This window comes from Heterodontus francisci, chromosome 38 (assembly GCF_036365525.1).
Source record: "Heterodontus francisci isolate sHetFra1 chromosome 38, sHetFra1.hap1, whole genome shotgun sequence".
NCBI lineage: Eukaryota > Metazoa > Chordata > Chondrichthyes > Heterodontiformes > Heterodontidae > Heterodontus > Heterodontus francisci.
Genome location: NC_090408.1, coordinates 40,546,315 through 40,570,981, shown reverse-complemented (window position 1 = coordinate 40,570,981; position 24,667 = coordinate 40,546,315). Strand labels below are relative to the sequence as shown.

Genomic DNA, 24,667 nt, shown 5'->3' with positions numbered 1-24,667 from the left:
GTTCCCTGTGTAAATCGTCAAGCCTGGTTTGTCTGTTGCTGGTTTGCTCCCCCACATAAGGCGTCAATGACACAGCTGCTGTCGGTAACCTGGAGCATGTTTCCCATTTGACAGGCAGACACCTGTTGGGTTAAAAAGAGCTTGCTGCATTTGCTTTTTAAAAAGAAATAGTTAAAGAGGGTGGTAAAAGAGATCAGAGGCAGAGGACCGCTGGCAAATCTCAGGCAAAGTAGCTGCAGATGCTGGTAATTTATGTTGGATAATGAGCAAACACACAGCACTGTATGTGAAAGGTACTGCTCCAAACTTCAATGAAGTATGGGTTCCTAGGTTAGTTGGCACATACAACCAGTCATGGTAGATTGAAGTATTGATGAGGAAACTGAGAGGGAAGCCTGTTGATGTACAGAGCTTGTCATCTCCCATTGAATGTTTAGAGTTTGCACTTTTGAGTAATTTAATTCATGCGCTGTTCTTTTTCTTTCACACCATGTGTTTTGAATTGGAATTGTTTTGATAATATAACCGCAATCTTTTTATTCCTTTTCCCTCTGCTCCTGCATGGTGTTCAAGGTGCCTATTCTCTTTCTCTTAGGCAGACCCTCGGGAACGAGGATGACTTTCTTCCACTCCAGGGTTGTGGGTCTTTAGGTGACTGAATAGCCCAAATCTGGATCCGCACACTCTGCCACAGGTGGGGCAGGTGGTGTTTGAGGCGAGTGGATGGGATGCTCGAATTTCTGAACGTTCCTTCTGCTGTTTGCACTTGGTCGCTGCCTGGACATGTTGATGTTCAAACTGGCTGGCACTGTCGCAGATGCTTTACTTTGGACGGTCTCGGGCAAGAGATTCCCACGCATCAGTGGCGGTCACATTTTTTTCAGGGAGGCTTTATGGACATCCTTGTAGCATTTCCTCTGCCCTCCTGGTAACCTCTTGCCGTGACGGAACTCGGGAGTATGGAGTCTTGTGTCAGGCATGCGGACGGCGTGGCCTGCCCTGCGTAACTGACTAGCCATGACCAGTGTCTCGATACTGGGGATGTTGGCCCGAGAGAGGACCCTGATATTGGAAGTTTGTGAATCTGGAATTCTCTACTGCAGAGAGCTGTGGGTACTCCGTTGTTGAGTATATCCAAGACTAACATGAAGGGAATCGAGGGATATGGGGATAGGGGAGGGAAGTAGAGTTGAGGTAGAAGATCTTATTGAGTGTTGGAGCAAGCCGAAGGGGCTGAATGGTTGTCTCCTGCTCCTGTGCCTTTTTTTTGGGCTGAGGTAAAGGGGCAACTGTAGCCCCCAACTGAGGTAACACAGCACAGTTTGGACATTGAGCATGCATGTAACTTTCCTGGTCTGGTCGGGAATTAAGACCATTCGAAATGTTTTCTTTACCCAGTAAGACAATTACGACTGTTAGCTGTAGGAAACCAGAGGACACAGATTTAAGATAATTAGCAAAATAACCAGAGCAGGAGATGAGAAATGCTTTTTTCAGAGAGTTGTGATCTGGAATGTGCTAGTGAGACGAGTTGAATAACTCTTTCAAAGAGGTGACACAGATATGATGGGCCGAATGGCTGCCTTTTTCACTGTTCCATTGTTGGGTGGTTGGATTGTTGATCTTGGCTCTCTTGCTTAAACCTTTATTTCCCCATTGGATTGTGTTACAACCAGACTGGTCAGAACACAGCATGTAGCTTCAACATTGTGGTGAGATTTCCTGTCTTTGTGCCTGCCTCATCTGCACCCTTCCAAAAATATGGTTCAACTCTTTTTAGAACAGCAGATTCCAAACTCAGCGAGTGGCTACAGAAACTAAGTCATTGGCTCCTACTCCTAAACCCAATCTAGTTCCCGTCCCACTCCCCCCTGCCCCGCACCCCCCTGGTAAAGCTGGAAGTGAGGGCAAAATAGAGCCTCACTTGTGATGCTCTTCCATGGTTAGATAACCTGGCCAAGGCAAGCAATCGGCAACAGCAAAAACCTTCTCTAGTTTGCATGCTGCTGTATGCACTGCAGTTTAATAAGTCAATTGTTGCTGCCTAACTTATAAATAAATGAGCACATGATGGCTCTCTCACTAATGTGTTACCATCTGAGTTAAGTGGCCCATTCTATTAGATTAGAAAATCAGTGCCAAAGCTCAACCCAGTAACAGACTTGTTTAAACTGTAATTGCTCATAACTTCTAACCCAAGCACTTTGATTTATTTATTGGGTGCTGCCTCTTGCTGTGGGGGTCTGCTTCCTTGGCTTCCGACAGATCTTCTATTAAGAGCTCCCCACTTAATTAGCCAAATTTTATGTGCAATTTTGCACGGTGACGGTTGGTGGGCTGTTCGACTGTGCAGTGCATCATGGCCTAGCTTTATTTGCCCACACATGCACATTTCCAAATGGGGCTGTGATCAGGAGCATTGCCCAATTAAAGTTCAGCTTGACTTGCTAACGATAATCCACCTCTCCGTCTCTTCCCCCTCCCCCACCAAAAGAAAACTAACTCCCTCCCAAAGGCAGTGCCCCTTTATTGAACTGGTTTCTTTAATTGGCGAGGGCAGCTTTGCCTGTGTGTGACAGGGTGGGCTGTTTAGATCAGGTCCTGTTGCAGTTCATTGATCCTGTGATTTGATTTTACACTTCAAGGTTGGTCCTCTTGGGATGTGGAGTTAAAAGGATCGATTAGCTTGCAAATGTGCATTTTTGCTGTGAATCCTGTCAAATGGAGATTTGTGAGGTTGTGTTCCAGTGTAAATATGTTCATTTTGCAAAATGTATTATTTTTAGATATTGCTTGTGGTTGTGATCCAATCTTTTCAAAACATTGGTCTCATTGCATGGCCCTGTCTCTGCACTGATCAAGATTTCAGCCAGAAATCTTGAACACAGTGTGGTAGTGTAGTGGTTATGTTGCTGGGCTAGTAATCCAGATGGCTGGTCTAATGAGTGACCCAGAGATGGGAGTTCAAATCCCACCATGGAAACTGGGCAATGTAAACTGTTAATTAAATCTGGAATGAAAAGCTAGTCTCAGTAATGGTGACCATGTAACTACTGGATTGTTGTCAAACCCTTCTGGTTTACTAATATCCTCTGGGGAAGGAAATCTGTCTGGACAGCATGTGACTCCAGAGCCACAGTAATGTGGTTGACCCTTAACTGTCCTCTGAAATGGCTTAGCTCTTTTCTAGGGCAATTGGGGATGAGCAATAAATGCTGACCTTACCAGTGATGCTGTTAATGTGTTTTTTTTTAAAAATTGATCAGGGGGACGATTGGGGCAGATAGGCAAGGGTACCGATTAGCCATGATCTTACTGAATGACCTCCTCCTCTTCCTGTGTTTCTTGATCTTTGCTCGATAGGGGTTTCTCTGCCTTGACTTCTGCAATTCCTGTCATCACCCCTGTGCCCTTTGCAAAACCTGGAGATGTTGAGGCCTTGCTGCTGGGGAGGGCAACAAACTCTACACTGGTCAGGTGATGTCTGCTGAGGGTCGTTGAGTTCAACTAGCCTCAATATCCCCAAGTTAGAGAAGGCTTGAGGAGTGACGTAATGGGGCGTTTTCAAATTACTGTTTGATACAGTAGCCGTCGAGATGATGTTTCCACTTGATAGTGAGTCCAAGAGGGAATTCAGGTGAAACTTCTTTATCCAAGAGAGTGGTGAGAATGTGAAACTCACTACCACATGGAGTAGTTGAGGTGAATAGTATCAATATATTTAAGCGGAAGTAGATAAGCACATGAGGGAGAAAGGAACAGCAGGATATATGGGTGAGCTGGAGGAGGGTGGGAGGAGGCTCCTGAGGAGCATTAACACCAGCACAGACCAGTTGGGCTGCTGGCCTCTTTCTGTGCTGTTTATTCTATGTAGCTGAGGAGTGGTGGGTCGAGAGGTGCATCAGGCTTGTCCCAAGCTGGAAGCTGTGAACATCAACGGAGAACCTTATTAGGCTTGGCCAAGATGGCTCTCATGATCTAAATCCTTGTTCAGGAAGATTCGGGAAGGATGGTTTCTTGGTCATGTTATTGGAGGTCAGGGCACATGCTGGTGTCTCAAAGTTACCCTGGTGTTAAGACTGCACTTCACGAGTGATGTTACATCATTTCTGGTGCTGTCGACTCCCAGGAGGTGTGCAGAAACCTGCACTCTGAATGTCTGCTGATTTTCATCTTTAGTGGGAGTGGAGGCCAGTGTTATCCTGGGGTTCTAGACTGATGCTCCCAGTGCCAGTACTGAGGGAGTGCTTCACTGTCAGAGGTGCCATCTTTGAATGAGATGTTAAACCGATGCCCTGTCTGCCCCTTCGGGTGCACGTTAAAAGATTCTATGGCACTATTCTGAGCGTGTTCTCCGCAGTGACCTGGCCAATATTTATCCCTCAACCAACATCACTAAGAAGACAGATTATCTGGTCATTATCACATTATTGTTTGTGGGAGCTTGCTGTCTACAAACTGGCTGCTGTATATCCTACATTACAACAGTGACTACACTTTAAAAGTACTTCATTGGCTGTAAAGCGCTTTGGGACGTACTGCAGTTATAAAAGGTGCTATATAAATGCAAGTTCTGTTCTGCCGACCAGCGTTCAAGGCTTAGAGCTCCCTTTGGGGCTTTTGCACAAGCAGAGGTGCCCAAAAAATGTGGCGTGGCCGCTTGCCCTCATGAGGGCTGATCTCGGCACGCGTTGACACGTCAGCCGCACGTGCTGTGAAATAGCTGATGGTACCAGTGCATGGCGTGAAATGGTAAGGCTTTTTGGTTCTGGAGCAGGGAAGCCTGGAGAATGGGACCACAGTGGGAGTTGTAGCCAGTAGCTAGCACTCTGCTGAGGTGCTGGACCCAGAATGAAAGGTCTTTGAGGATTAGAGGGAGATGGAGAGATGATTGAAACAATGCAATTGATGAATGAAATACTTGGGTTATTCTTCCAATCCATTGTTACGTTACATTGAGTGAAAGTGTTCGTTCTCGAGAAAAAGATCAAAATAGCAAACGGAGTTTGTTTTTTTTTGGGGGGGGTGGTGGTGGGTTAAGAATGTAAGTGTTTGGGTGAACTTGCTTTTAAGGGATCATTGTTTTTTTTTTAAGCAGGGTTGTTGGAATGCAGACAATGACTGTTGAGTCTTTTAATAATTTAACGTCTGAAATTTTTTTTCTGTTTCATTTCCCAGCAGCACCACGCTATCTACCCACCTCTTATGGTTAGTCCCTCCCTCCTCAACTGTTTTCTGCCTTTTCGTGTTTCGAGCATGTTGATCATGTGACTCGCTGCTTCTGTGCGCCAGACGTGCATGCGCGCAGGGCTGGCTGCTTTCGCTGGAGCCGCAGTATCTTAACGCTACTTGGCGGTGTGGCTGAGCTTTTATCGGGACAGCATTCCTTTCCACTCCCCTCCACCTCTATCCCCCTCTTGTCAGCTGCCTTGGGCTGCATTAACTGTCAGTATTTAAGTACAAGGTTGTCTGTTTTAGATTTCTCTTCAGCACAGGATGATTTCTCCCTGGTTGTTTCATGGGGATCAATCTGATTCAATCCAAATGCTGTCACTTCAGTCTGGATCTCTTTGCATCCAACTCTGTAGCAGAGATGCAAGGATGGTCTGAGAGGGGTTCCTGGCCATGTATTTCCACTAGCTGACCTGATTCCAGGGTCAGTGCACCCCCTGCCCCCCCACAATGCCCAGGCTTGACATTGAGCCAGTAACTTACCAGGCCTGACCCTGGTCTCTGCAGACTGACATAGCTAATCTGAGTTGAGGTTGTGGTAGTGGGATGGCCTTGTTGCCTTCCTTGTCCTAGAGTTTTAAAAAAAATTAGATGGTTCCTGACTGGTGAAAAGTCCTACCCTCTCCATGTCTGATTTTAACTAAAAACAAAAATATTTATTTTTTTAAAAAAAAAACTTTTTTTAATGCCCCTTTCTTTTATCTCCTGGGTGTTTTGCTTGCAGCTGTGTCCCAGAGATTAATCTTGAATTCCTGGATGCTCCCAAGGCAACCCAGGAGGGTTGGCAACCCTAATGGACAGGTGCCTAGCTAGGCAGACAGGAGGTGTTTCTGGATCGTGATCAGGAGCATGAACTTATTCCCAAGTCGGGTGTAAGATCCAAGGCACTGGCTTGGCTGATGACTGAGCGTCTGCTGATATTTAGTTACCTTGGAATTTCTGGATCAGAATGTTGAATTGTTTTCCTTTTAGAGGAGAGAAGGATTGATGGAGATGCCCAAAATGATGAGTTTTGACAGTAGGAGAAACTCTTTGCAGTGGCACAAGGGTCTGTAACCAGAGGACGTAGAATTAAGGTGATGGGCAAAAGAGCCAGAGGTGACCCGAGGGAACAGGTTTTTTACACAGTGAGATGTGGCTTGGAATACACTTGCCCAAAGGATGCTGGAAGCAGATTCAATAACTTTTTAAAGGGAATTTGATAAACACTTGGAGGGGAAAAATTGTGCAGAGCACAATAACTGCAAAGCTTTCCCTAAAGTCAAAAAATATTGAAACTAATATTGTTAGTGTTGGTGGGAGCTGTGTTGCAATGAGTGCCATGTAGTTGTTTGTACTTGTTTTTTTTAAGCTCAAGTATATGATGTCAGTTTTGGATGTTTTTTTGCTGACATATTTTCAGGTCTTATCAGTTTGGTATGTGTGCACGCATATGTATGTACTTGGTTTAAAATTTGAATAATAAATCTAGTAGTGAGCCGACAGTGTTGGTATCTCTCCAGTTGGTGAGGGTAGCATGTTAACAAACCCCACATGGGCCCACTGGTCTGCACTGAGTTACTGGAGCTTGGCTTGGGGTGGTACCGGTTGGGATTCTGCACTTCATCGATGTGCCCCATATGGCTAAGTAGTGGGGAAAAATTGAGCTAGGGTTCCTGCTCCTGATCACTGACCAACCTGCTGGACAATGCACGTTGAGCTCTGCTGTAAGCATCTATTTTCCACCCCCCACTCCCCTGATCCCATCACAATCTAATAGCTGGCCAACGCTCGTGGTCTAGACCCCTCCTTGAAGGACCTCCTTGAGCAAGGTACTGAAGGACAACTGAGATCCATTGAGACCCTACCTCAGCACATAGAGGAGAGAGAAGACGACCAAAGCTTTAATGTTGTGCTTGTGAGGTATCTTTGTCGCTTTGTAAAGTTCAGGGTTGATTTTTGTTTCCGACCTACTTAAATTAACCTTGTTTTGTTTCTGGAATTTTCTCTCCTCTCTAGCAAGGCACCACCTGGATGCACTTTTTAAGTTTGTTTTTGTGTTTAATGACCTCCTTTTAAAAAGTTACTCATGAGGTTTTCCCCTCTTTCTTTCTCTTTCTCTCTCTCTTTCTCTCACTCCTTCATTGCTCTTGCTACTCTGCTCCATCCATGCTTCCTTCCCAATTTCCTTCCAACACATTGTGCTATTGGTTTCTCCACAGCAGCAACAGCTCCAGGCCCAGCACCTCTCCCACACCCATGCTCCTTCTGTCCAAATGCCGCCCCATCCCTCTGGTCTTCAGCCACCAGGAATCCCCCCGGTCACTGGCAGCACCTCGGGTCTTCTAGCACTTTCCAGCGCCCTGGGCAGCCAGGCCCACTTGTCGGTGAAGGATGAGAAGAATCACCATGAATTGGATCACAGAGGTGAGGAGGACCTTGGACCTTGATGTTTGAGTAGGCTCATATGCAAGGATGTCATTTTGTAAAGCCTTGCTAGGTGGAAGCACAGCATCAGAGAATTGCCCCACTGGTTTTTTTAGGCCCAACTCTGAGCTGCCCTTCCATCTAGTGATGCTGCATGTTGGGAAAATAACCTCTACAATGTGTGACTGAAACTGTTTGTTTCCTGCCCTTGGCAACCACACATCCTTTTACAGTTACCAATGTGTTGGAAATCTCAGAACAAAGAAAAGGCAATAAGACGTGTTTAAAGAGAACTAGTTGGTTAGATCATGGGGGAAATGGCTGAGGAATGGGACTTAACTGTTTTTTGAATTGCTCTGTAAAACAGCTGGCACAGCCATGATGGGCTGAATGGCCCCCTTTGTAAGATTCTATGATTCTAACTTTGGAATGCAAATCCTGGGGAAACAAAATATTTGATTCTTTCTCATAGGAAGGATTCCTATGCACAGTGGTGCAGTGGTTAGCACTGCAGCCTCATAGCTCTAGTGACCCAAGTTCAGTTCTGGGTACTGCCTGTGTGGAGTTTGCAAGTTCTCCCTGTGACTGCGTGGGTTTCCGCCGGGTGCTCCAGTTTCCTCCCACATGCCAAAGACTTGCAGGTTGGCTGTTATAAATTGCCCCGAGTGTAGGTAAGTGGTAGGGTATATGGGATTACTGTAGGGTTAGTATAAATGGGTGGTTGTTGGTCGGCACAGACTTGGTGGGCCGAAGGACCTGTTTCAGTGCTGTATCTCTAAATAAATAAAAAAAATAAATAATTCACTTTCAGAATGGGGGCAACACTGGCAAGGCTGGTATTGCCCATCCCTTGTTACCCTGAAGGTGACAGTGAGCCGTCTTTCCTTGTTGAAACCAGTAATTCTTTGAAACAACTGAGTGGCTTGCTGGAGCAGTTAAGAGTCGAACACGTTGGGCGTCGGAATGGAGTCACGTATACGCCAAAAATGAGTAAAGACAGAATATTTCCTCCCCTAAAGGACATCAGTGAACCAGTTGGGTTTTGCTGACAATCCGACTACTTCATGGTCACTTTTACTGATCCCAGCTCGTTATTTCCAGGATTTTTTTTTAAACCCCAAATTCAAATTCTCAATGCTGTGGTGGGGTTTGAACTCCCATTCTCTGGATTAAAAATCCAGCCCACTGAATTAATCATCTAGTAACGTAACCACTATGCTGTTGTACCCAGGGGTGTATTAATAACAAATGGTATGGTAGATTCACATAATCATTTTTAGAAACCTAGCTGAGATTTCCCCCGATGGATAAAAGTATGGTTCTGTTTGTGCCTGATCCATATAAAGATTGTAGCTTTGATCCCATATACGAGCCTTGTTGGCTCATCTCAACCACTGCAGTGCAGTTCTGCAATTGGTTTCGGAACTCCTGGGTTGTTGGGTAGCCTCCTGACACTGTCTTAGATGTGTGGGTCAGAAATGGTCACTTGAGTGAGGTAGCAGAAAGCGAGGGCACTGCTCACAGACCTATTACCAACCCCCCAGCGGCCTTGCGACTTGGTATCTTTGGGAGATCAGGAAGTGGCCTTCAACCTTATTGAAGCCTCAACAGCCTTCATACCCAACTTCTCACCTTCCTGGCAAAGCAAACTCCGTCTCCACAAACTTGAGCTGTTGTCTGATGTGTTGGTCATTACTTTTGGTTAGAAGGAGGATGCGAAAGGTGAGAGATGGATTTCTGGATAGACAGCTTCTTAAGTGTGGGGAAAACTTGTGATATTGCCTAAGACTACAGAATCCCTTCAAAAGTAGGCCATTCGGCCCCTGGAGCCTCATCCGCCATTCAATAAGATCATGGCTGATCTTCTACCTCAACAATACTTTCCTGCACTGTACCAATATCCCTTGATTCCTTTTATCGTTCAAAAATCTACTGATCTCAATCTTGAATATACTTTGAACATCCAGAGCCCTCTGGGATAGAATTCCAAAAGTTCACAGCCCTTTGAGTGAAGAAATTTCTCCTCATCTCCGTTCTCAATGGCTGGCCCGTTAACCTGAGACTCTGCTCCCTAGTTCTAGACTCTCCAGTCAGGAGGAACAACCTCTCAGCATTATGTAATTATTTTGAAGAGTAGCTGTGTCCTCACTTAGCTTGAAGAAACTGGAATTTGTTATTGGGGAAAGAAGCCACTGATTTGGAGGGCAGTGATGGATCATCACTTGTACCCTGCAAAATTTTCCTTTTCATTAAGTTCAATAACAAAGTCTAAATCAGGCAGCAATTCACTACTACTGATTCTGTAGCCCCGCAGGAGTTGAATTTCACCCCCAAGGTGTCCCACTCCAGAGACTTGAACACTGAATCTAGGCTGACACTTTCCCAGTGTAATACCGAGGGAGTGCTACATTGCCAGAAGTGCTGTATTTCGGATGAGGCACTAAACTGAGGCCCTTTCTGCCCTCGGGTGGATGTAAATGATCTGATTGCACCATTCAAAGAAGAGCAGGGAGTTTTTCCTGGCATCCTGACCAATATTTATCCCTCAACCAACATCGCTAAAACAGATGATCTGGTCACTTATCTCATTGCTCTTTTTGGGAGCTTGCTGTGCACAGATTGGCAGCCACATTACAACCGTGACTACTCTTAAAGTACTCCATTGGCTGCAAAGCACTTTTGAACGCCCTGAGGTGGTGAAAGCCACTACGTAAATGCAGTATTTCTTTGATGTAAAATGCAAAAGAGACAACGGGACAATATAACAGTGGAGGCTTACCACACCTGGTGTTGGGGAGGTTTGAAGCTGCCTGGACAAGTTAATGTCAAATTCCAGGTACAGTTGAGCTTCAGAGATTCCCCTCCGTTTAAACGCCCATTATTCTGGTGACAGTGGAGTTGATCACTCGGGGTTTCCAAGCCTCCAGGCTCAGCCTGGAGTCTCCAGGAATTAAAAATTAATGTCCTGGACACTGAAGCAAGCAAAAACCCAAGAGAAAAATTATTGGGGCATTAAAATGAAGAAAGACAGTTTGATCTTGTTCATGGAGATGGAGTTGGGGGAGTGGGAATAAAAGGCTGTTCCACTGACAGTCAAGCATCATCGAATGGGGTAACAGTCTGTTCCTTTTCCAATTGGCCCTGCAGGATGGGCCAATGGCGGGTGAAACAGGATGTCGTGTGAGGGAACCTCCAGGACTACACCCAGTCAGAGTTGGCAACCCTAATCATGGTTCCCAATGTATTAGTTGGATTATGTGCAAACATTTCACTGAGTTCTGACACTAATGATGCTCTCTTCCTTTGCCCCTCTTCTCCCATCACTGCCTGACTGCTGATGTCACCACTTCTCTGCCGCACAATTGTTTTTCACCAGAGAGAGAATCCAGTGTGGTAAGTATTGAATCTCTCACTGTCTCGTGTATGTTGGCACTGTAGTTAGATAGTGCTACAGGAATGGCTTTCCTTTGATCTTGCTTCCCATCGCTTCTTTCTCCCACCACCTCTCCCTCTCTCCTAAATGCACGCATTTAGAAAACGTACTGGGTAATGTAGTGATAATTGAAGGCCAATTTTGTAGCTTGAACAGGTAGCAGGACCTCTCACTTGTATCCATGTCTTTATTTTTGACTTTTGGAGTTTGAGATAAAGTTTGATGAACTCTACAAAATCTGCTAAAGTGTCTCTTGCTGCCGGTTCTTTTTGTCAACATTCTGAGCTCCTCATGCTGAATGACTGTGAAGGCCGTGAGAGTGGAATGTTCTTGCTGAATTCGGTTTTTGTGTTCCCTGTGTTGACTGCATTAATGGTGTGTGTATTCCCCCCTCCCCCCCCCCCCACCCTTTATTGGTACCCTTTCTGGATCTGTTTATAAGATTTCGTTGTTGGCTTTTGGGTAATTACAATTCAGCCTCCAGAAAGGTTGTTAATAGATTTTGAATGTAACCGATGTTAAGTTTAAAATTTGGATGTAATTGAAATTTTTTTACGGATGTTGTGCAGATTGATAAGAGTTTTGTAAATGGAATTGAGTGAAATAATGATTTGTGAAGGTTGTTTTCATTTCTGTGCACGTTGTAAAGAAGAGGGTTTTCCTGCGGCTGCTGAGTGGCCCGATTATAAATCGCGGGAGCTGTTTGAGGATTGTGTCTGATTTTCTGACATTAAATGGACCTCCTCTCTCTATGTAGAAAACCTGTTAGAGTCATAGAGATACAGTACTGAAACAGGCCCTTCAGCCCACCGAGTCTGTGCCGACCAACAACCACTCATTTATACTAATCCTACATTAATCCCATATTCCTTAGCACATCCCCATCATTCTCCTACCACCTACCTACACTAGGGGCAATTTACAAAGGCCAATTTACCTATCAACCTGCAAGTCTTTGGCTGTGGGAGGAAACTGGAGCACCCGGCAGAAACACCACGCAGTCACAGGGAGAACTTGCAAACTCTGCACAGGCAGTACCCAGAACTGAACCTGGGTCACTGGAGCTGTGAGGCTGCGGTGCTAACCACTGCACCACTGTGCCGCCCTGTCAGAGTTTTACAGCACAGAAACAGGCCCTTCGGCCCAATGAGCCTATGCTGACATCAAGCACCTGTCCTAACTAATCCCATTTCCCCACACAGCCCGTAGCCTTGTATGTTATGGTGTTTCAAGTGCTCGTTTAAATATTTCTTGAATGTCGTGAGTGTTCCTACCTCTACCACCCCTTCAGGCAGTGTGTTCCAGATTACAACCACCCTCTGGGTGAAAAAAATTCCTCCTCAACTCCCCTCTAAACCTCCTGCCCCTTACCTTAAATCTATGCCCCTAGTTATTGACCACTCCGCTAAGGGAAAAAGTTTCTTCCCATCTATCCTATCAATGCCCCTCATAATTTTGTATACCTCAATCATATCTCCCCTCAGCCTTCTCTGCTCCAAGGAAAACAAAAACAACCCAGTCTATCTAGTCGGTCTATATAACCGAAATGCTCCAGCCCAGGCAACATCCTGGTGAATCTCCTCTGCACCCTCTCCATTGCAATCACATCCTTCCTTTAGTGTGGCGACCAGAACTGTACACAGTACTCCAACTGTGGCCTGACCAGCGTTTTATACAGCTCAATCATAACCTCCCTGCTCTTATATCTATTCCTCAGCTAATAAAGGCAAGTCTCCCGTAAGCCTTCCTAACCACCTTTATCTAACTGTGTTGCTGCCTTCAGTGATCTATGGACAAGCACCCCAAGGTCTCTCTGACCCTCTGTACTCCCTAGGGTCCTACCATGCATTGTATATTCCATTGCTTTGTTAGACCTCCCAAAGTGCATCACCTCACACTTCTCAGGATTAAACTCCATTTGCCACTGCTCCGCCCATCTTACCAGCCCATCAATATCGTCCTGTAGTCTAAGGCTTTCCTCCACTATTTACTTGCCCACCAATTTTCCTGTCGTCTTCCAGCTTACTGATCATACCTCCTATATTCACGTCTAAATCATTAATGTACACTACAAACAGCAAGGGTCCCAGCACTGATCCCTACGGTACCCCACTAGTCACAGGCCTCCATTCACAAAAACAACCCTCTACCATCACCCTCTGCCTCCTTCCACTAAGACAACTTTGAATCCAATTTGCCAAATTACCCTGGATCCCATGGGCTTTTACTTTCTTAACCAATCTCCTTTGCAGGACCTTATCAAAAGCCTTACTAAAGTCCATGTAGACTACATCAACTGCTTTACCCTCATCTACACATCTAGTCACTGCCTCGCAAAATTCAATCAAATTTGTTAGACACGATCTCCCCCTGACAAAGCCATGCTGACTATCCCTGATTAATCCCTGCCTCTCCAAGTGGAGATTAATCCTGTCCCTCAGAATTTTTTCCAATATTTTCCCTACCACTGATGTTAGACTCACCGGCCTGTAATTACCTGGTTTATCCCTGCTACCGTTCTTGAATAATGGTACCACATTCACTGTCCTCCAGTCCCCTGGTACCTCTCCTGTGGCAGGAGAGCCCCCGCAATCTCCTCCCTTGCCTCACATAACAACCTGGGATACATCTCATCTGGGCCTGGGGATTTATCCACCTTTAAGCCTGCTAATACAGCCAATACCTCCTAATTTGATCAAGTATATCACAATCCCCCTCCCTGATCACCACACCTACATCATCCATCTCCATAGAGAACACAGATGAAAAGTAATCGTTCAAAACCTCCCCTATGTCCTCCGGTTCCACACACAGATTTCCTCTATGATCCCTAATGGGCCCCATTTTTTCCTTGGTTATCCTCTTGCCCCTAACATACTTATAAAATGCCTTGGGATTTTCCTTTATCTTGTCTGCCAGTGATTTTTCATGCCCCCTCTTCGCTCTCCTAATTACTTTTTAAAGTACTCCCTTACACTTTCTATACTCCTCTAGGGCCTCCGCTGTTTTCAGCACTCTGAATCTGCCATACAGCACCTTTTTTTTCCTTATCCAATCCTCTATATCCCTTGATATCCAGGGTTCCCTTGACCTGTTGGTCCGACCCTTCACCTGTACAGGAACATGCTGCACCTGAACCCTCACAATTTCCCCTCTAAATGACTCCCACTGGTCTGATGTAGACTTTCCTATAAGAAGCTGCTGCCAGTTCACTTTGGCCAGATCCTGTTTTATCATATTGAAATCTGCCTTCCTCCAATTCAGTACTCTATTTCCGGTCCCTCTATGTCCTTTTCCATAACAATTTTAAATCTTAGAGTTATGGTCACTATCCCTGAAATGCTCCCCCACTGCTACTTCTACCACTTGTCTGGCTTCATTCCCTAGGATTCAGTCCAGTACTGCCCCTCCCCTTGTAGGACTGTCTACGTGCTGGCTCAAAAAGCTCTCCTGAATGCACTTGAAGAATTCCGCCCCCTTTAAGCTTTTTGTACTAATACCATCCCCTCTAATATAGGGGAAGTTGAAATCCCCTACTATTACCCTATTGTTTTTGCACCTCTGAGATTTGCCTACATATCTGCTCCTCTATCTCTCCCTGACTGTTTGGAGACCTGACTTTGTCACATATGGTTTTGGGGTCCAAGGTTGAGTTTTTCTTTTGAGTTTGTCTGCTGTGACCCTGTGCCTGTCAGGCCCTGGCTCCCACCCCCCCCTCCCCAGTCCATCCCATCAGGGCTGTGTGCAGGAGCAAGACCCCTTACCCACATGCATCAAGGACAAAGATTTGAGCAAAACAGAAAAATAGCCACTAAAAGGAAAAACAAAATCTGAACTCGAGATAAATGCTGGAAGTACTCAGCAGGTCAGGCAGCATCTGTGGAGGGATGAAAGTAGGCTCAATGTTTCAGGTCAGAGCTGCCTCTGAGGGAAGGTCACTGACATGAAACATTAGCCCTACCTTTCCCCTCTCCATAGACCATGCCTAACCTGCTGAGTGTTTTTTGATCTTTGAACTTGTCCTGTCATGGTGGGACTGCCTGGCGAATCATTTGGTGGTTAAGTGGGCCTGTCTGTGTCTCTGGCAGGACTAGTCACAGAAAACATCTCCCCATCAACTGCCTTCATTTTCCTGAAATGCACTTTCATGGCTGAAAAGATTTCCTTTCGTGTGAAATCATTTTTCCCTCTATTTTGGCAATTGGTGTACGATCTAAACGAGGCTTAACTATGTCTAAAAATCCATGGGGAACCCTTGAGTCAAATGTCGGTTTGTGTTTTTTTTCTCTCTCTCCCTTGTGCCTTTTCTTTCTTACTTTTTTTTTTCCTCCTGCCTCTCTGCTGCCTGCCTGTAGTTTCCTTTCCAAGGAGGACAGCTTATTAAAGTGAGACTACATGGGGAGATTAGCAATGCCTTAATTTCATTAGAGCGAATACAAACTGCCCTCCTTCACCCCAGTGACTCTGCTTTGGATGAGGATTTGCCCGTTCCTTGTCTGAGACCGACCCAGGAATACAAATGGTGAATTGTGTTTGCCTGTTCATTTACTGGCTGCATAAGCCGTTTTATTAGATGGGCTTAAAGCATTCAGATGCCTCGTACTGCCAATGCAAGTTTGTGTTTCATGTGAGTGAGTTCTCTGAATACGTGCAGTCAAGTCTGAAGAACTAAAAATCCCCCTGTGATTAAGAAGCCATTTTATCCTTGATCAGGCTCCTCTATTATCCAGAGGCAGCTGACACTATGCATTTGGCCTGAGTTCTTGCTGTGTGACAAGCTGATATTTAACTCCTGATGAGCCTTCCTCAACCCCCCCTCCCCTTCAATCATTCATTTTCTCGCGAATTTCCTCTTTGTTCCTCGCTCCCCCACTCCTAAAATTGATGCCTTGCTGTGGGCTAGCTTCAGTGGTGTAGTTCTTGAATTGGTAATACGACCAACTCGACAGCAGCTTGCATTTATATAGTGCCTTTTAACTACCAAAATGTTCTAAGGCGCTTCACAAGAGCAATTTTTGAAACTAGATTTGTTATCGAGCCACATGAGGAAATATTACAACGAATGAGTGGTAGACCTTGAGGAAAGTCTTAAAGGAGGGCAGAGAGAATTAGGGAGGGAATTCCAGAGCTTAGGGCCCAGGCAGCTGAAGGCACAGCTGCCAGTGGTGGAGTGATGGAAATTGGGGATGCTCGAGAGGCCAGAATTCGAGGAGTGCAGAGATCTTGGAGGGTTGTAGGGCTGGAGAGGGTTGCAGAGATAGGGAGGGGACATGGAGGGATTTGAAAATAAAGGTGTTGCCAGACCGAGAACCAACGTAGATCTGCGAGTACAAAGCTGAAAACTCGATGGGAGTGTTGAGAGTAAGGTGGGCAGCAAATATTGGGGTGAGATCAAGCCAGATCCCGACCTTGCCCAACATTGACACTGCATACCAAACAGAGCTTGGCTAACAGCACCATTCCACCTCCCCTCCCCACAAGAAAACACATTAACCCAACTGTAGCAACCCAACTATCGCCTGTCCGAACTCTGATGACTCGGCACCAATTGGGCACCAAACTCCAGATCGTCCTGGCCTGCAGAACTCAGCACTTCTCTCAGCCCTCGAAAGAAAGACAAGAGGGTGATCAGTCCTGAATGAAGTGGATTGCAGCATCTTGTGAGCTGTGGAAATAAGTGCATGTATGTTTGCTGCAGGGGGAAAATCAAACCAGCAAGTTAGCACTGTTTCAGTAATGGATCTTTGGTTACATAAAACCTATAGCACACAAACAGGCCATTCGGCCCAACTGGTCTGTTGCGTTTATAGACCACATAAGCCTCTGCCCACTGCCCCCCCCCTCCCAAATCCCTTTATTCCCCTCTCCCTCATGTATGTATCAAGCATCTGCTTAAATGCAGCCCTGCTTCAACCACTGCTTGTGGGGCACAGATAGTGGCACCAGTAATTTAATATTCGAGGGGTATTTAGCTTTTGAAAAAAAATCCGTGTACTGTTACCAATGTTAAATTGATATTCTGTCATGTCAGTGGTGGCTTTGAGTTCCACACAATTATCAAGCAAGTTTTTAATCTAAACTTGGCCGCTGTGAAATATAATATATATAATGTATGTACTCAGTAACTCCATCACATTGGTTGGATGTTTTGAAAAGCCAAGCTAATAAATACTGCGAGAAAAAAATTTAGTGGCTACAGGGAAGGAGTGGACAAAAGAGACGAATCAGATTGCTCTTTGAAAGAGCTGGCACAGACTCAATGGGCCGAATGGCTGCTTCTACTCTATTATTGTGTGGCAGCGAGTTCCACAATCTCCCCATTCTCTTTGTAAAGCCGCTTAAGTTGTGATTTTAAAAAAACTAAGTAGGATCTATCCACCTTCAGGCTGATTTCCATCTTCCCCCACTCTTAACCATCTCTGTCCAATCACAGGATATTGTGGCTGAAAATTAGATTAATAAATTGAATTTTTCTGGAGAAAATTCTTTGGGAAGAACTGCAGACTCAACCAACATTTTAATTCTTTTTGTTTAATTTTCTTGACTTGACTTAAATCATGACTTTTGTGTTCCAAAGACAGATGGGTAGATTCCTTATTTAGTGGGGTGAGGAGAAATAAAGTAGGATTAAATTGGTGTTTTAAGTTTTTTTTTTTTAAACTTTCCAATCTTGGGGCTTTAATTTTGGGTGCAAAAAAAGATTCCTGAAAATGGTTCCAGGAATGAGGGACTTCAGTTACGTGGAGAGGTTGGAGAAGCTGGGACTGTTAGTCAAGAAAAGATTGAGAGGAGAATTGATAGAGGTGCTCAAAATTATGAAGGGTCTAGGCAGAGTAGATAGAGAGAAACTGTTCCCATTAGTGGAAGGCTTGAGAACCAGAGAACACAGATTTAAAGTGAATGGTAAAGAAACCAGAAGCGACATGAATCAAAGTGTTTTTACGCAGCTAGTGGTTAGGATCTGGAATGCACTGCCTGAGTGTGGTGGAGGCAGATTCAATCGTGGCTTTCAAAAGGAAATTGGATAATCACCTAAAAGGGGGGGAAAAATTACAGGGCTAAGGGGAAAGAGCAGGGGAGTGGGACGAGCTGAGTTGCTGTCGGCTGAGAGCCAGCATGGACGCAATGGGCGATGTGCTGTAAACATTCCAAGTCTGTAGTCCATTTGTTAAACTGTAGGGATACCATGAGTTGGGGGAGGGGTGGGGTCCCCAAGAGTGATGATGCAATTGTACCTTTGAAGGGTGGGTGTGAGGGAAAGAGGAATGGAACAAATCTGTATACTCCTTGTATTTACTTAAGATCTGATCAAAAGGTGGAAGAAACATGACTTAATTGTCTGGTTTCTACGACCATTGATATGGTCCTTTTATATTGAGCGATATATAGATGGAGATCTCGTGAAGCATCTATCTGTAAATTATTGTTTGTTACATAGACACTCTGTCCTCTAAGATGTTTCTTAAAACCCCTCTCTCTTTGACCAAGCTTTTGGCCATCTGTCCTAATAGCTCCTTACGTGGCTTGGTGTCAGATTTTGTTTGCTAATGTGTCTAGTAAGCACCTGGGATGTTTTTAGCACTTTGGAGGTGCTATATAAATATTAATTGTAATGGAAAATGATGTACCCGGGTCTTGGTGTGACCCGCAACCTTTCAGAGCCAAGATTGCTGGAAGCTGAGCTTGGCTGTCTACACTGATTGTTACTGAGCATCTCCAACAGCTGGTAATGGAGTGGGCATTTTCTGGGAGCACAGCACTTGTCCAGTTTATTTGGCAAGTGCATGTTGCTCATGGAGAGCACTGACTCGCTTACAAAGGAGCTTTTCCAGCATGTTGTCAGATCAGCGATTCAAATCAGCGTTGCGGGGGGGGGATCCTCCTCCTCCTCCTTCCTGGGCGCCATATCCAACCAGTGTGGGAAGATTTTTACTTTAATAAGTGGACTGTGAATGTTTTCTGGCGCACTTTTCTTTTGTTGTTTACATGTGGGAATGTGAAGATGATCCCTGGAAAGAAAGCATTCCTGGATATGCATTTAATATGATCTTTTTCTTTCCTCCTCCTTTTGACACCAGGCTCGCTTCAATGTGAAAAAGGACTTTGGCCTTTGTACACCGAGGGCTCGGGCAGAAGCTTTTGTGTTGTGTTTCTGAGGAATGTTAGCGGGAGGTTAACGGTCCAATCAGCCTTGCCCCTGGTTCATACTGATTTCCTAATGTCACTTTGCACAAAGCCTTTTGCAGTGACCGGGAGGAGGGCAGGAAGAAACAAGCTGCCCTTTAGAGCCACAAATCCCTGCAGATAAAAGAACAGAAGCACATTTGATGACAAGGCTGTCTGTCACTTAACCTTGTAAAGAAGGTGTGGTCACAAAAAAGATCTTTTATATGAAAAAGACCCAATAGCCATTCTTGGGGAAAAAAAACCTCCGTAAAAGGCCGGAACAGGCCACGATCTCAAGAGTGAGATCCATTCATAAAAATAAAAAGATTTTTTTTTGGTCTGCCAGAAAAGTGGTAATCAGTTAGTTGGCAACGTGCCAATTTAAAGGACTGAATGGATCGATTCCGTAAAATGCTTGACGCGATTCTCTGGTATCCACAGTGCTTTTTTTCAGCTTGACTGATTGAGAAGAAAGGTCTGGCCTTGCTCACTGCTTCGCTGTTATCCACTGCTACTTATCAGTGCTGCAGACAGATATGAACTACTTCCCCACCTCGCTCCCAGCCAACAAGGCTAATGAAGAAAAGTTGAAGCGTCTTAAAGAACACTGTTGTTATTCCCACTTGGCCCCACTGAATAGCAGCCTCTTTGGGAACTGCAGACACGGCCTATTTTTTTTTTTCCTCGCTTTCTTCAAACAGCAGCCTGTGACATTCCTTTCATGCCTTTCCACCCTTAGCAGTTCACCCAGGCAGCTCACACTGAGAGTTCCTTTCAGGATATTTGCTCCTGAATTGCTTTATTCTGTACCTGCAGCAATTTTGGAAATAAATAGGCTGATGTTTAATGTAAAGCATGGCTGATTAGCAAGTTGTTGGGCCTAATGTTGGCTTGTGTTACAGTCTCCAGGCTAAATCTCTTTGCTTTGTTTAGCTGGATGAGCAGTTTTCTGGAAGGAGTTGAATAGAGGCTGAAATCTTGCTTATTTGGGTGCCTCCCTCCTCCTCCTCCTCCTCCTTCACTTTTTATTGAAGAGTTTACTCACGGAGCATCTGTTCAGTCTTCACATATTGGCCTAGCTTTCTGTAAAGTGCTGAATTGCTTTGAGAGTTCTTGTATTGGAAGTGGTTGGCAGTTTGAAGATAGCTTTTAATCCCCAGCTAACTTGCCTTTTTCAACAACAACAAAAATTGCAGATTTTTATTCATAATGACGTGGGAATATTCTGCAGTTCTACAAGGTGTGTACAACTCCATGTCTTTACCCTCTGCCTTGTGAAAGTCTTCGCAAAGTATATTTTAAAAAGAATCTAGGGAATTTGAAGCTAACAAATGCTGATTCTAGTTGGCTCAGATTGTAGCTTCTTTGCTTCCCTCATTCCAAAATGTTCAGACCCTCTTTTCTCTGTGTCCTCATTAACTCACTTTTTTTTCCTCCCTGCCTGCCCCGTCACTATTGCTGCTGCAAGGGAGAGTTGATGTTTGTGTCGTGCTGTATTGCGATTCCTCGTACTGAACACCAATATGGAAGTTCCTGCCCATTCACTATAGCTTGATTCACCGGTTGAAAAGAAGATCTGGCATCATGACCTCAGGATGTCCGAAAGCTCTTTACAGGCAATGAAGTACTTTTAGCAGTGTAGTCACTGTTGAACTGAAGCAAACACAGCAGCCAATTTCGCACAGCAAGCTCCCACAAACAGCAGTGAGATAATCCAATAATCTGTTTTGATGTATAAATGCTGCTCCCGGAAACTGGGGGAAATCTCTCCTCTTCTTTCGAAATAGTGGCTGTAGATTCTTTTACATCCATCTGTGAGGATAGGCAGGGCCTCTGTTTGACTGTACCTCTAGCAGTACAGCACTCCCTCAGTGCTGCGTTAGGACTGTCAGCTGGACCTTGTGCTCATCCAAGTCTGGTCTCTTGCCTATCCCTGATTTTAATCTCCCCACTATTGGCAGCCATGCCTTCAGCTGCCCAAGGTCTTAAGCTTGAGAATTCCATCCATAACCGTCTCTACCTCTCTGTCCTCCTTTTAAGAGGCTCCCCAAAACCTAACTCTTTGACTACAATCATTTGGTCATTTGCCCCATTATTTCTTTATGTGGCTCAGTGTCAAATTTTGTTCACACTCCTATGCAATGCGTTGGAAAATTTCACAATTTTCAGAAAGGATTCATGAGAAAGGTTCCAGGGATGAGGAACTTCAGTTATGTAGATAGATTGGAGAAGTTGGGACCGTTTATTTTTCCTTGGAGAAGCGGAGGTTGAGAGGAGAATTGATAGAGGTATTTTATAAAAAAAAAAATTCAGGGGTCTGGACAGAGTAGATAGGGAAAAACTGTTCCCACTCCTGAAAGGATCAAGAACGAGAGGGAGCAGATTTAAGGTGATTGGCAAAAGAAACAATGGTGACATGAGGAAAAACTTTTTCACGCAGCGAGTGGTTAGGATCTGGAATACACTGCCGGAGGGTGCGGTGGAGGCAGATTCAATCGAGGCATTCAAGAGGGAATTGGATTGTTTTCTGAAAAGGAAGAACTTGCAGAGCTACGGGGGGGCGAAGGCAGGGGAATGGCACTAGGTAAATTGTCCTTTCGGAGAGCTGGCACAGACACGACAAGCCAAATGGCCTCCTGTGCTGTAGTTGATTCTGTGATTAAGGGCGCTCTATATATGCAGCTTGCTGCTGTAGGGGATGTCGTCTTGTTTTCTTGACGTACTGAGCCCAGTTTGCAGTGAATTAAACTGAGAAGGGTCGAGGTTTCCCATTATCCGTCAGGCATTGTATCTATTTAGCAATGTTTGGATGTGGAAGGTGACTTCACTGTTACTCTAAAGTAGTGGTGTGGTAAACATTAATGTCCAGACTCTCTCGTCAAAGTTCATTTGTTGAAGAATAGTGTTCCAGGCAAAGCACCATCATAGCCTATGCCTCCTTATTTCTCACTGTTTCCACAGTAACTTTTAATCGGGGATGGTTTGGAGCTGAAGTCCCTCCTGTTGGCCTCTTGGCCTCTGTAGGAGATGTTCAGTTATCAGCTGAAGTGTACAAGACTAGCCTATAGATGATGTGCCCCACCTGTGTACACATGGGGCCATCTCTGGTTGAATGTATTCCTGAAGGTATTGTCATAGGACCTTCTGCCTCCAACTATCCCACCCAGCTCGCTCCCACCATTGGTCACCCAACATACCCATCCTCGTGGCAGCCTGCACCCCCTCTGCCAATGGGAAAGTGAGAAAGCTCTTAATTACAAGATTGGATAATACTTGGCAGTCAGTCAAACAGCTTTCTATTCTTGATCTCCTGTATTTTTATAAGTAATAAGCAAAAGTGTTCAAAGAAAATTAAAACATTTTTTTTAAAACCCCTTAATTTTTTTTCCCCCTGTACCTTTGCTCCCAGCAGTGTCCTGGCAATTAATCCTGAGTTCCTGGAGCCTGCAGGGCAATTTCTGGAGGGTTGGCAACACGAATACAGACACAGACACACACACACACACACTTGATAGTACACTTTGCTCTGTTTAGTCTCAGATTGGGTTGTCTGATTTGCAATGTTGTGCTGAACTAAGTTTAATGATCTCGGATCAGCTTGGTTCTCCCTCACAGGACTGTTCAGTGATGGGTTGCTCTGCTTGACTCTTTCAATACCTACCCTTATTTTCAACAGAATAACTCTGTCTCGCCATCGGACAGCCTGAGGCCCAATGAAAGGACCAGCAGGAATTCCTCTGACTATCTGGATGCAAAGAAACGAAAGGTGGAAGAGAAAGATGCCATGAACAGATATGTAAGTTTGACTCTCCTCTTATTTTTGGAAACTTGTGGCTTTGGATTTAGTGAGACTGGGTTCTCAGGTAGTTAAACACATGGGTTATGTGTAGTTTAAATGCCTTCTCAAAATTTGATTCTTCAACCATGCTGTCGCAAGTGTCAGCCATGGCTCAGTGGGTAGCACTCTCGACTGAGTCGGAAGGGTGTGGGTTTGGATCCCAGGCTAGCGACTTGAGCACAAAATCCAGGTTGACGCTCCCAGTGCAGTACTGAGGGAGTGCTGCACTGTCACAAGTGCCATTTTCATAAGAGGCGTTAAACCGAGGCCCCATCTGCCTTTTGAGGTGGGTGTAAAAGATCCTGTGACACTATTAAAGAAGACCAGGGGCCAATAATTATCCCTCAACCAGCATCACTAAAAATATGATCTGGTCATTATCACATTGCTGTTCGTGGTGCTGTGCACAAATTGGCTGCTTTGTTTCCTACATTACTATAGTGACTATACTTCGAAAGTACTTAATTGGCTATAAAGTTCTTTGCAACATCCTGAGGTCGTGAAAGGTGCTATATAAGTGCAAGTTCGTTTATGCCACCTTGAACTCTTCTAATCTCTGGTGTCCACTTAACCCCCACGTGCCTCGACGCATTTTACCCTGTCGAAGGTACTGTATGGCGTAGGTATGAAGGTGTTGGTTGTTATGTGCACATAAGTCTTTCTTTAAATGGACTCCTGTTGAGTCAGAGTTATACAGCACCGAAACAGGCCCTTCAGCCCATCGTGTGTGCCGGCCATCAAGCACCTAACTATTTTAGTCCCATTTTCCAGCACTTGGCCCGTAGCCTTGTTTGCTATGGCATTTCAAGTGCTCCTCTAAATATTTCTTAAATGTTGTGAGGGTTCCTGCCTCTACCACCACTTCAGGCAGTGTGTTCCAGATTCCAGCCATCCTCCTGGGTGAAAAGATTTTTCCTCAAATCCCCTCTAAACCTCCTACCCCTTACCTTATATCTGTGCCCCCTGGTTGTTGACTCCTCCGCTAAGGGAAAAAGTCTCTTCCTAGCTAACCTATCAATGCCCCTCATAATTTTGTGTACCTCAATCATGTCTCCCCTCAGCCTTCTCTGTTCTGAGGAAAACAACCCCAGCCTATCCAGTCTCTCTTCATAGCTGAAATGCTCCAGCCCAGGCAACATCCTGGTGAATCTCCTCTGCACCCTCTCCAGTGCAATCACATCATTCCTATAGTGTGTTGACTTCTGCTGTTTCTCCTCTCTAGGACAGTGACGGCGATAAGAGTGATGACTTGGTTGTGGATGTTTCCAATGAGGTAAGAAACAGTGCTTTGTTATTTTCCTTTGCACTAGGAAATATTCCTGGTGACTCCAGGCTTAGTTTTTTTTTGGAGTGTTGGGGCAGACGTGGTTACTATTTCAACTTTTTGACTTGTTGAGGTTCCTTTTGAGATTTGGGCCAAGGTCAAAAAATATGATGCGAATCTTTCTGTATTAGGCAGGGGTTTGGAGAAGTCTTTCTCTTGTCTTCCCTCCCCGCCCCACTCCTTCCTCTTTTTCCACTTCTCCACTTCTCCAGACTCAAAACCAACATGGAATTTTGAAAAGAATGACATTATTGTCAACTTTCCAGGT

General features: G+C 45.0%; 1 protein-coding gene across 20 annotated transcripts in view; it reads left to right on the top strand.

The window, feature by feature from the left end:
• Nucleotides 1–24,667, top strand: part of LOC137352560 (transducin-like enhancer protein 3) — a 75,418-nt gene that overhangs the window by 34,414 nt on the left and 16,337 nt on the right. For 5 of the 20 annotated variants that reach the window (XM_068018194.1, XM_068018186.1, XM_068018180.1 and 2 more), the window contains exons 7-11: nucleotides 5,179–5,208; nucleotides 7,434–7,638; nucleotides 11,015–11,031; nucleotides 22,914–23,033; nucleotides 24,298–24,348. In XM_068018194.1, coding sequence (XP_067874295.1) covers nucleotides 5,179–5,208; nucleotides 7,434–7,638; nucleotides 11,015–11,031; nucleotides 22,914–23,033; nucleotides 24,298–24,348 — 423 coding nt within the window. The remainder of the gene's footprint in view (nucleotides 1–5,178; nucleotides 5,209–7,433; nucleotides 7,639–11,014; nucleotides 11,032–22,913; nucleotides 23,034–24,297; nucleotides 24,349–24,667) is intronic. The other 15 variants (XM_068018199.1, XM_068018193.1, XM_068018198.1 and 12 more) reach the window with 6 other exon arrangements.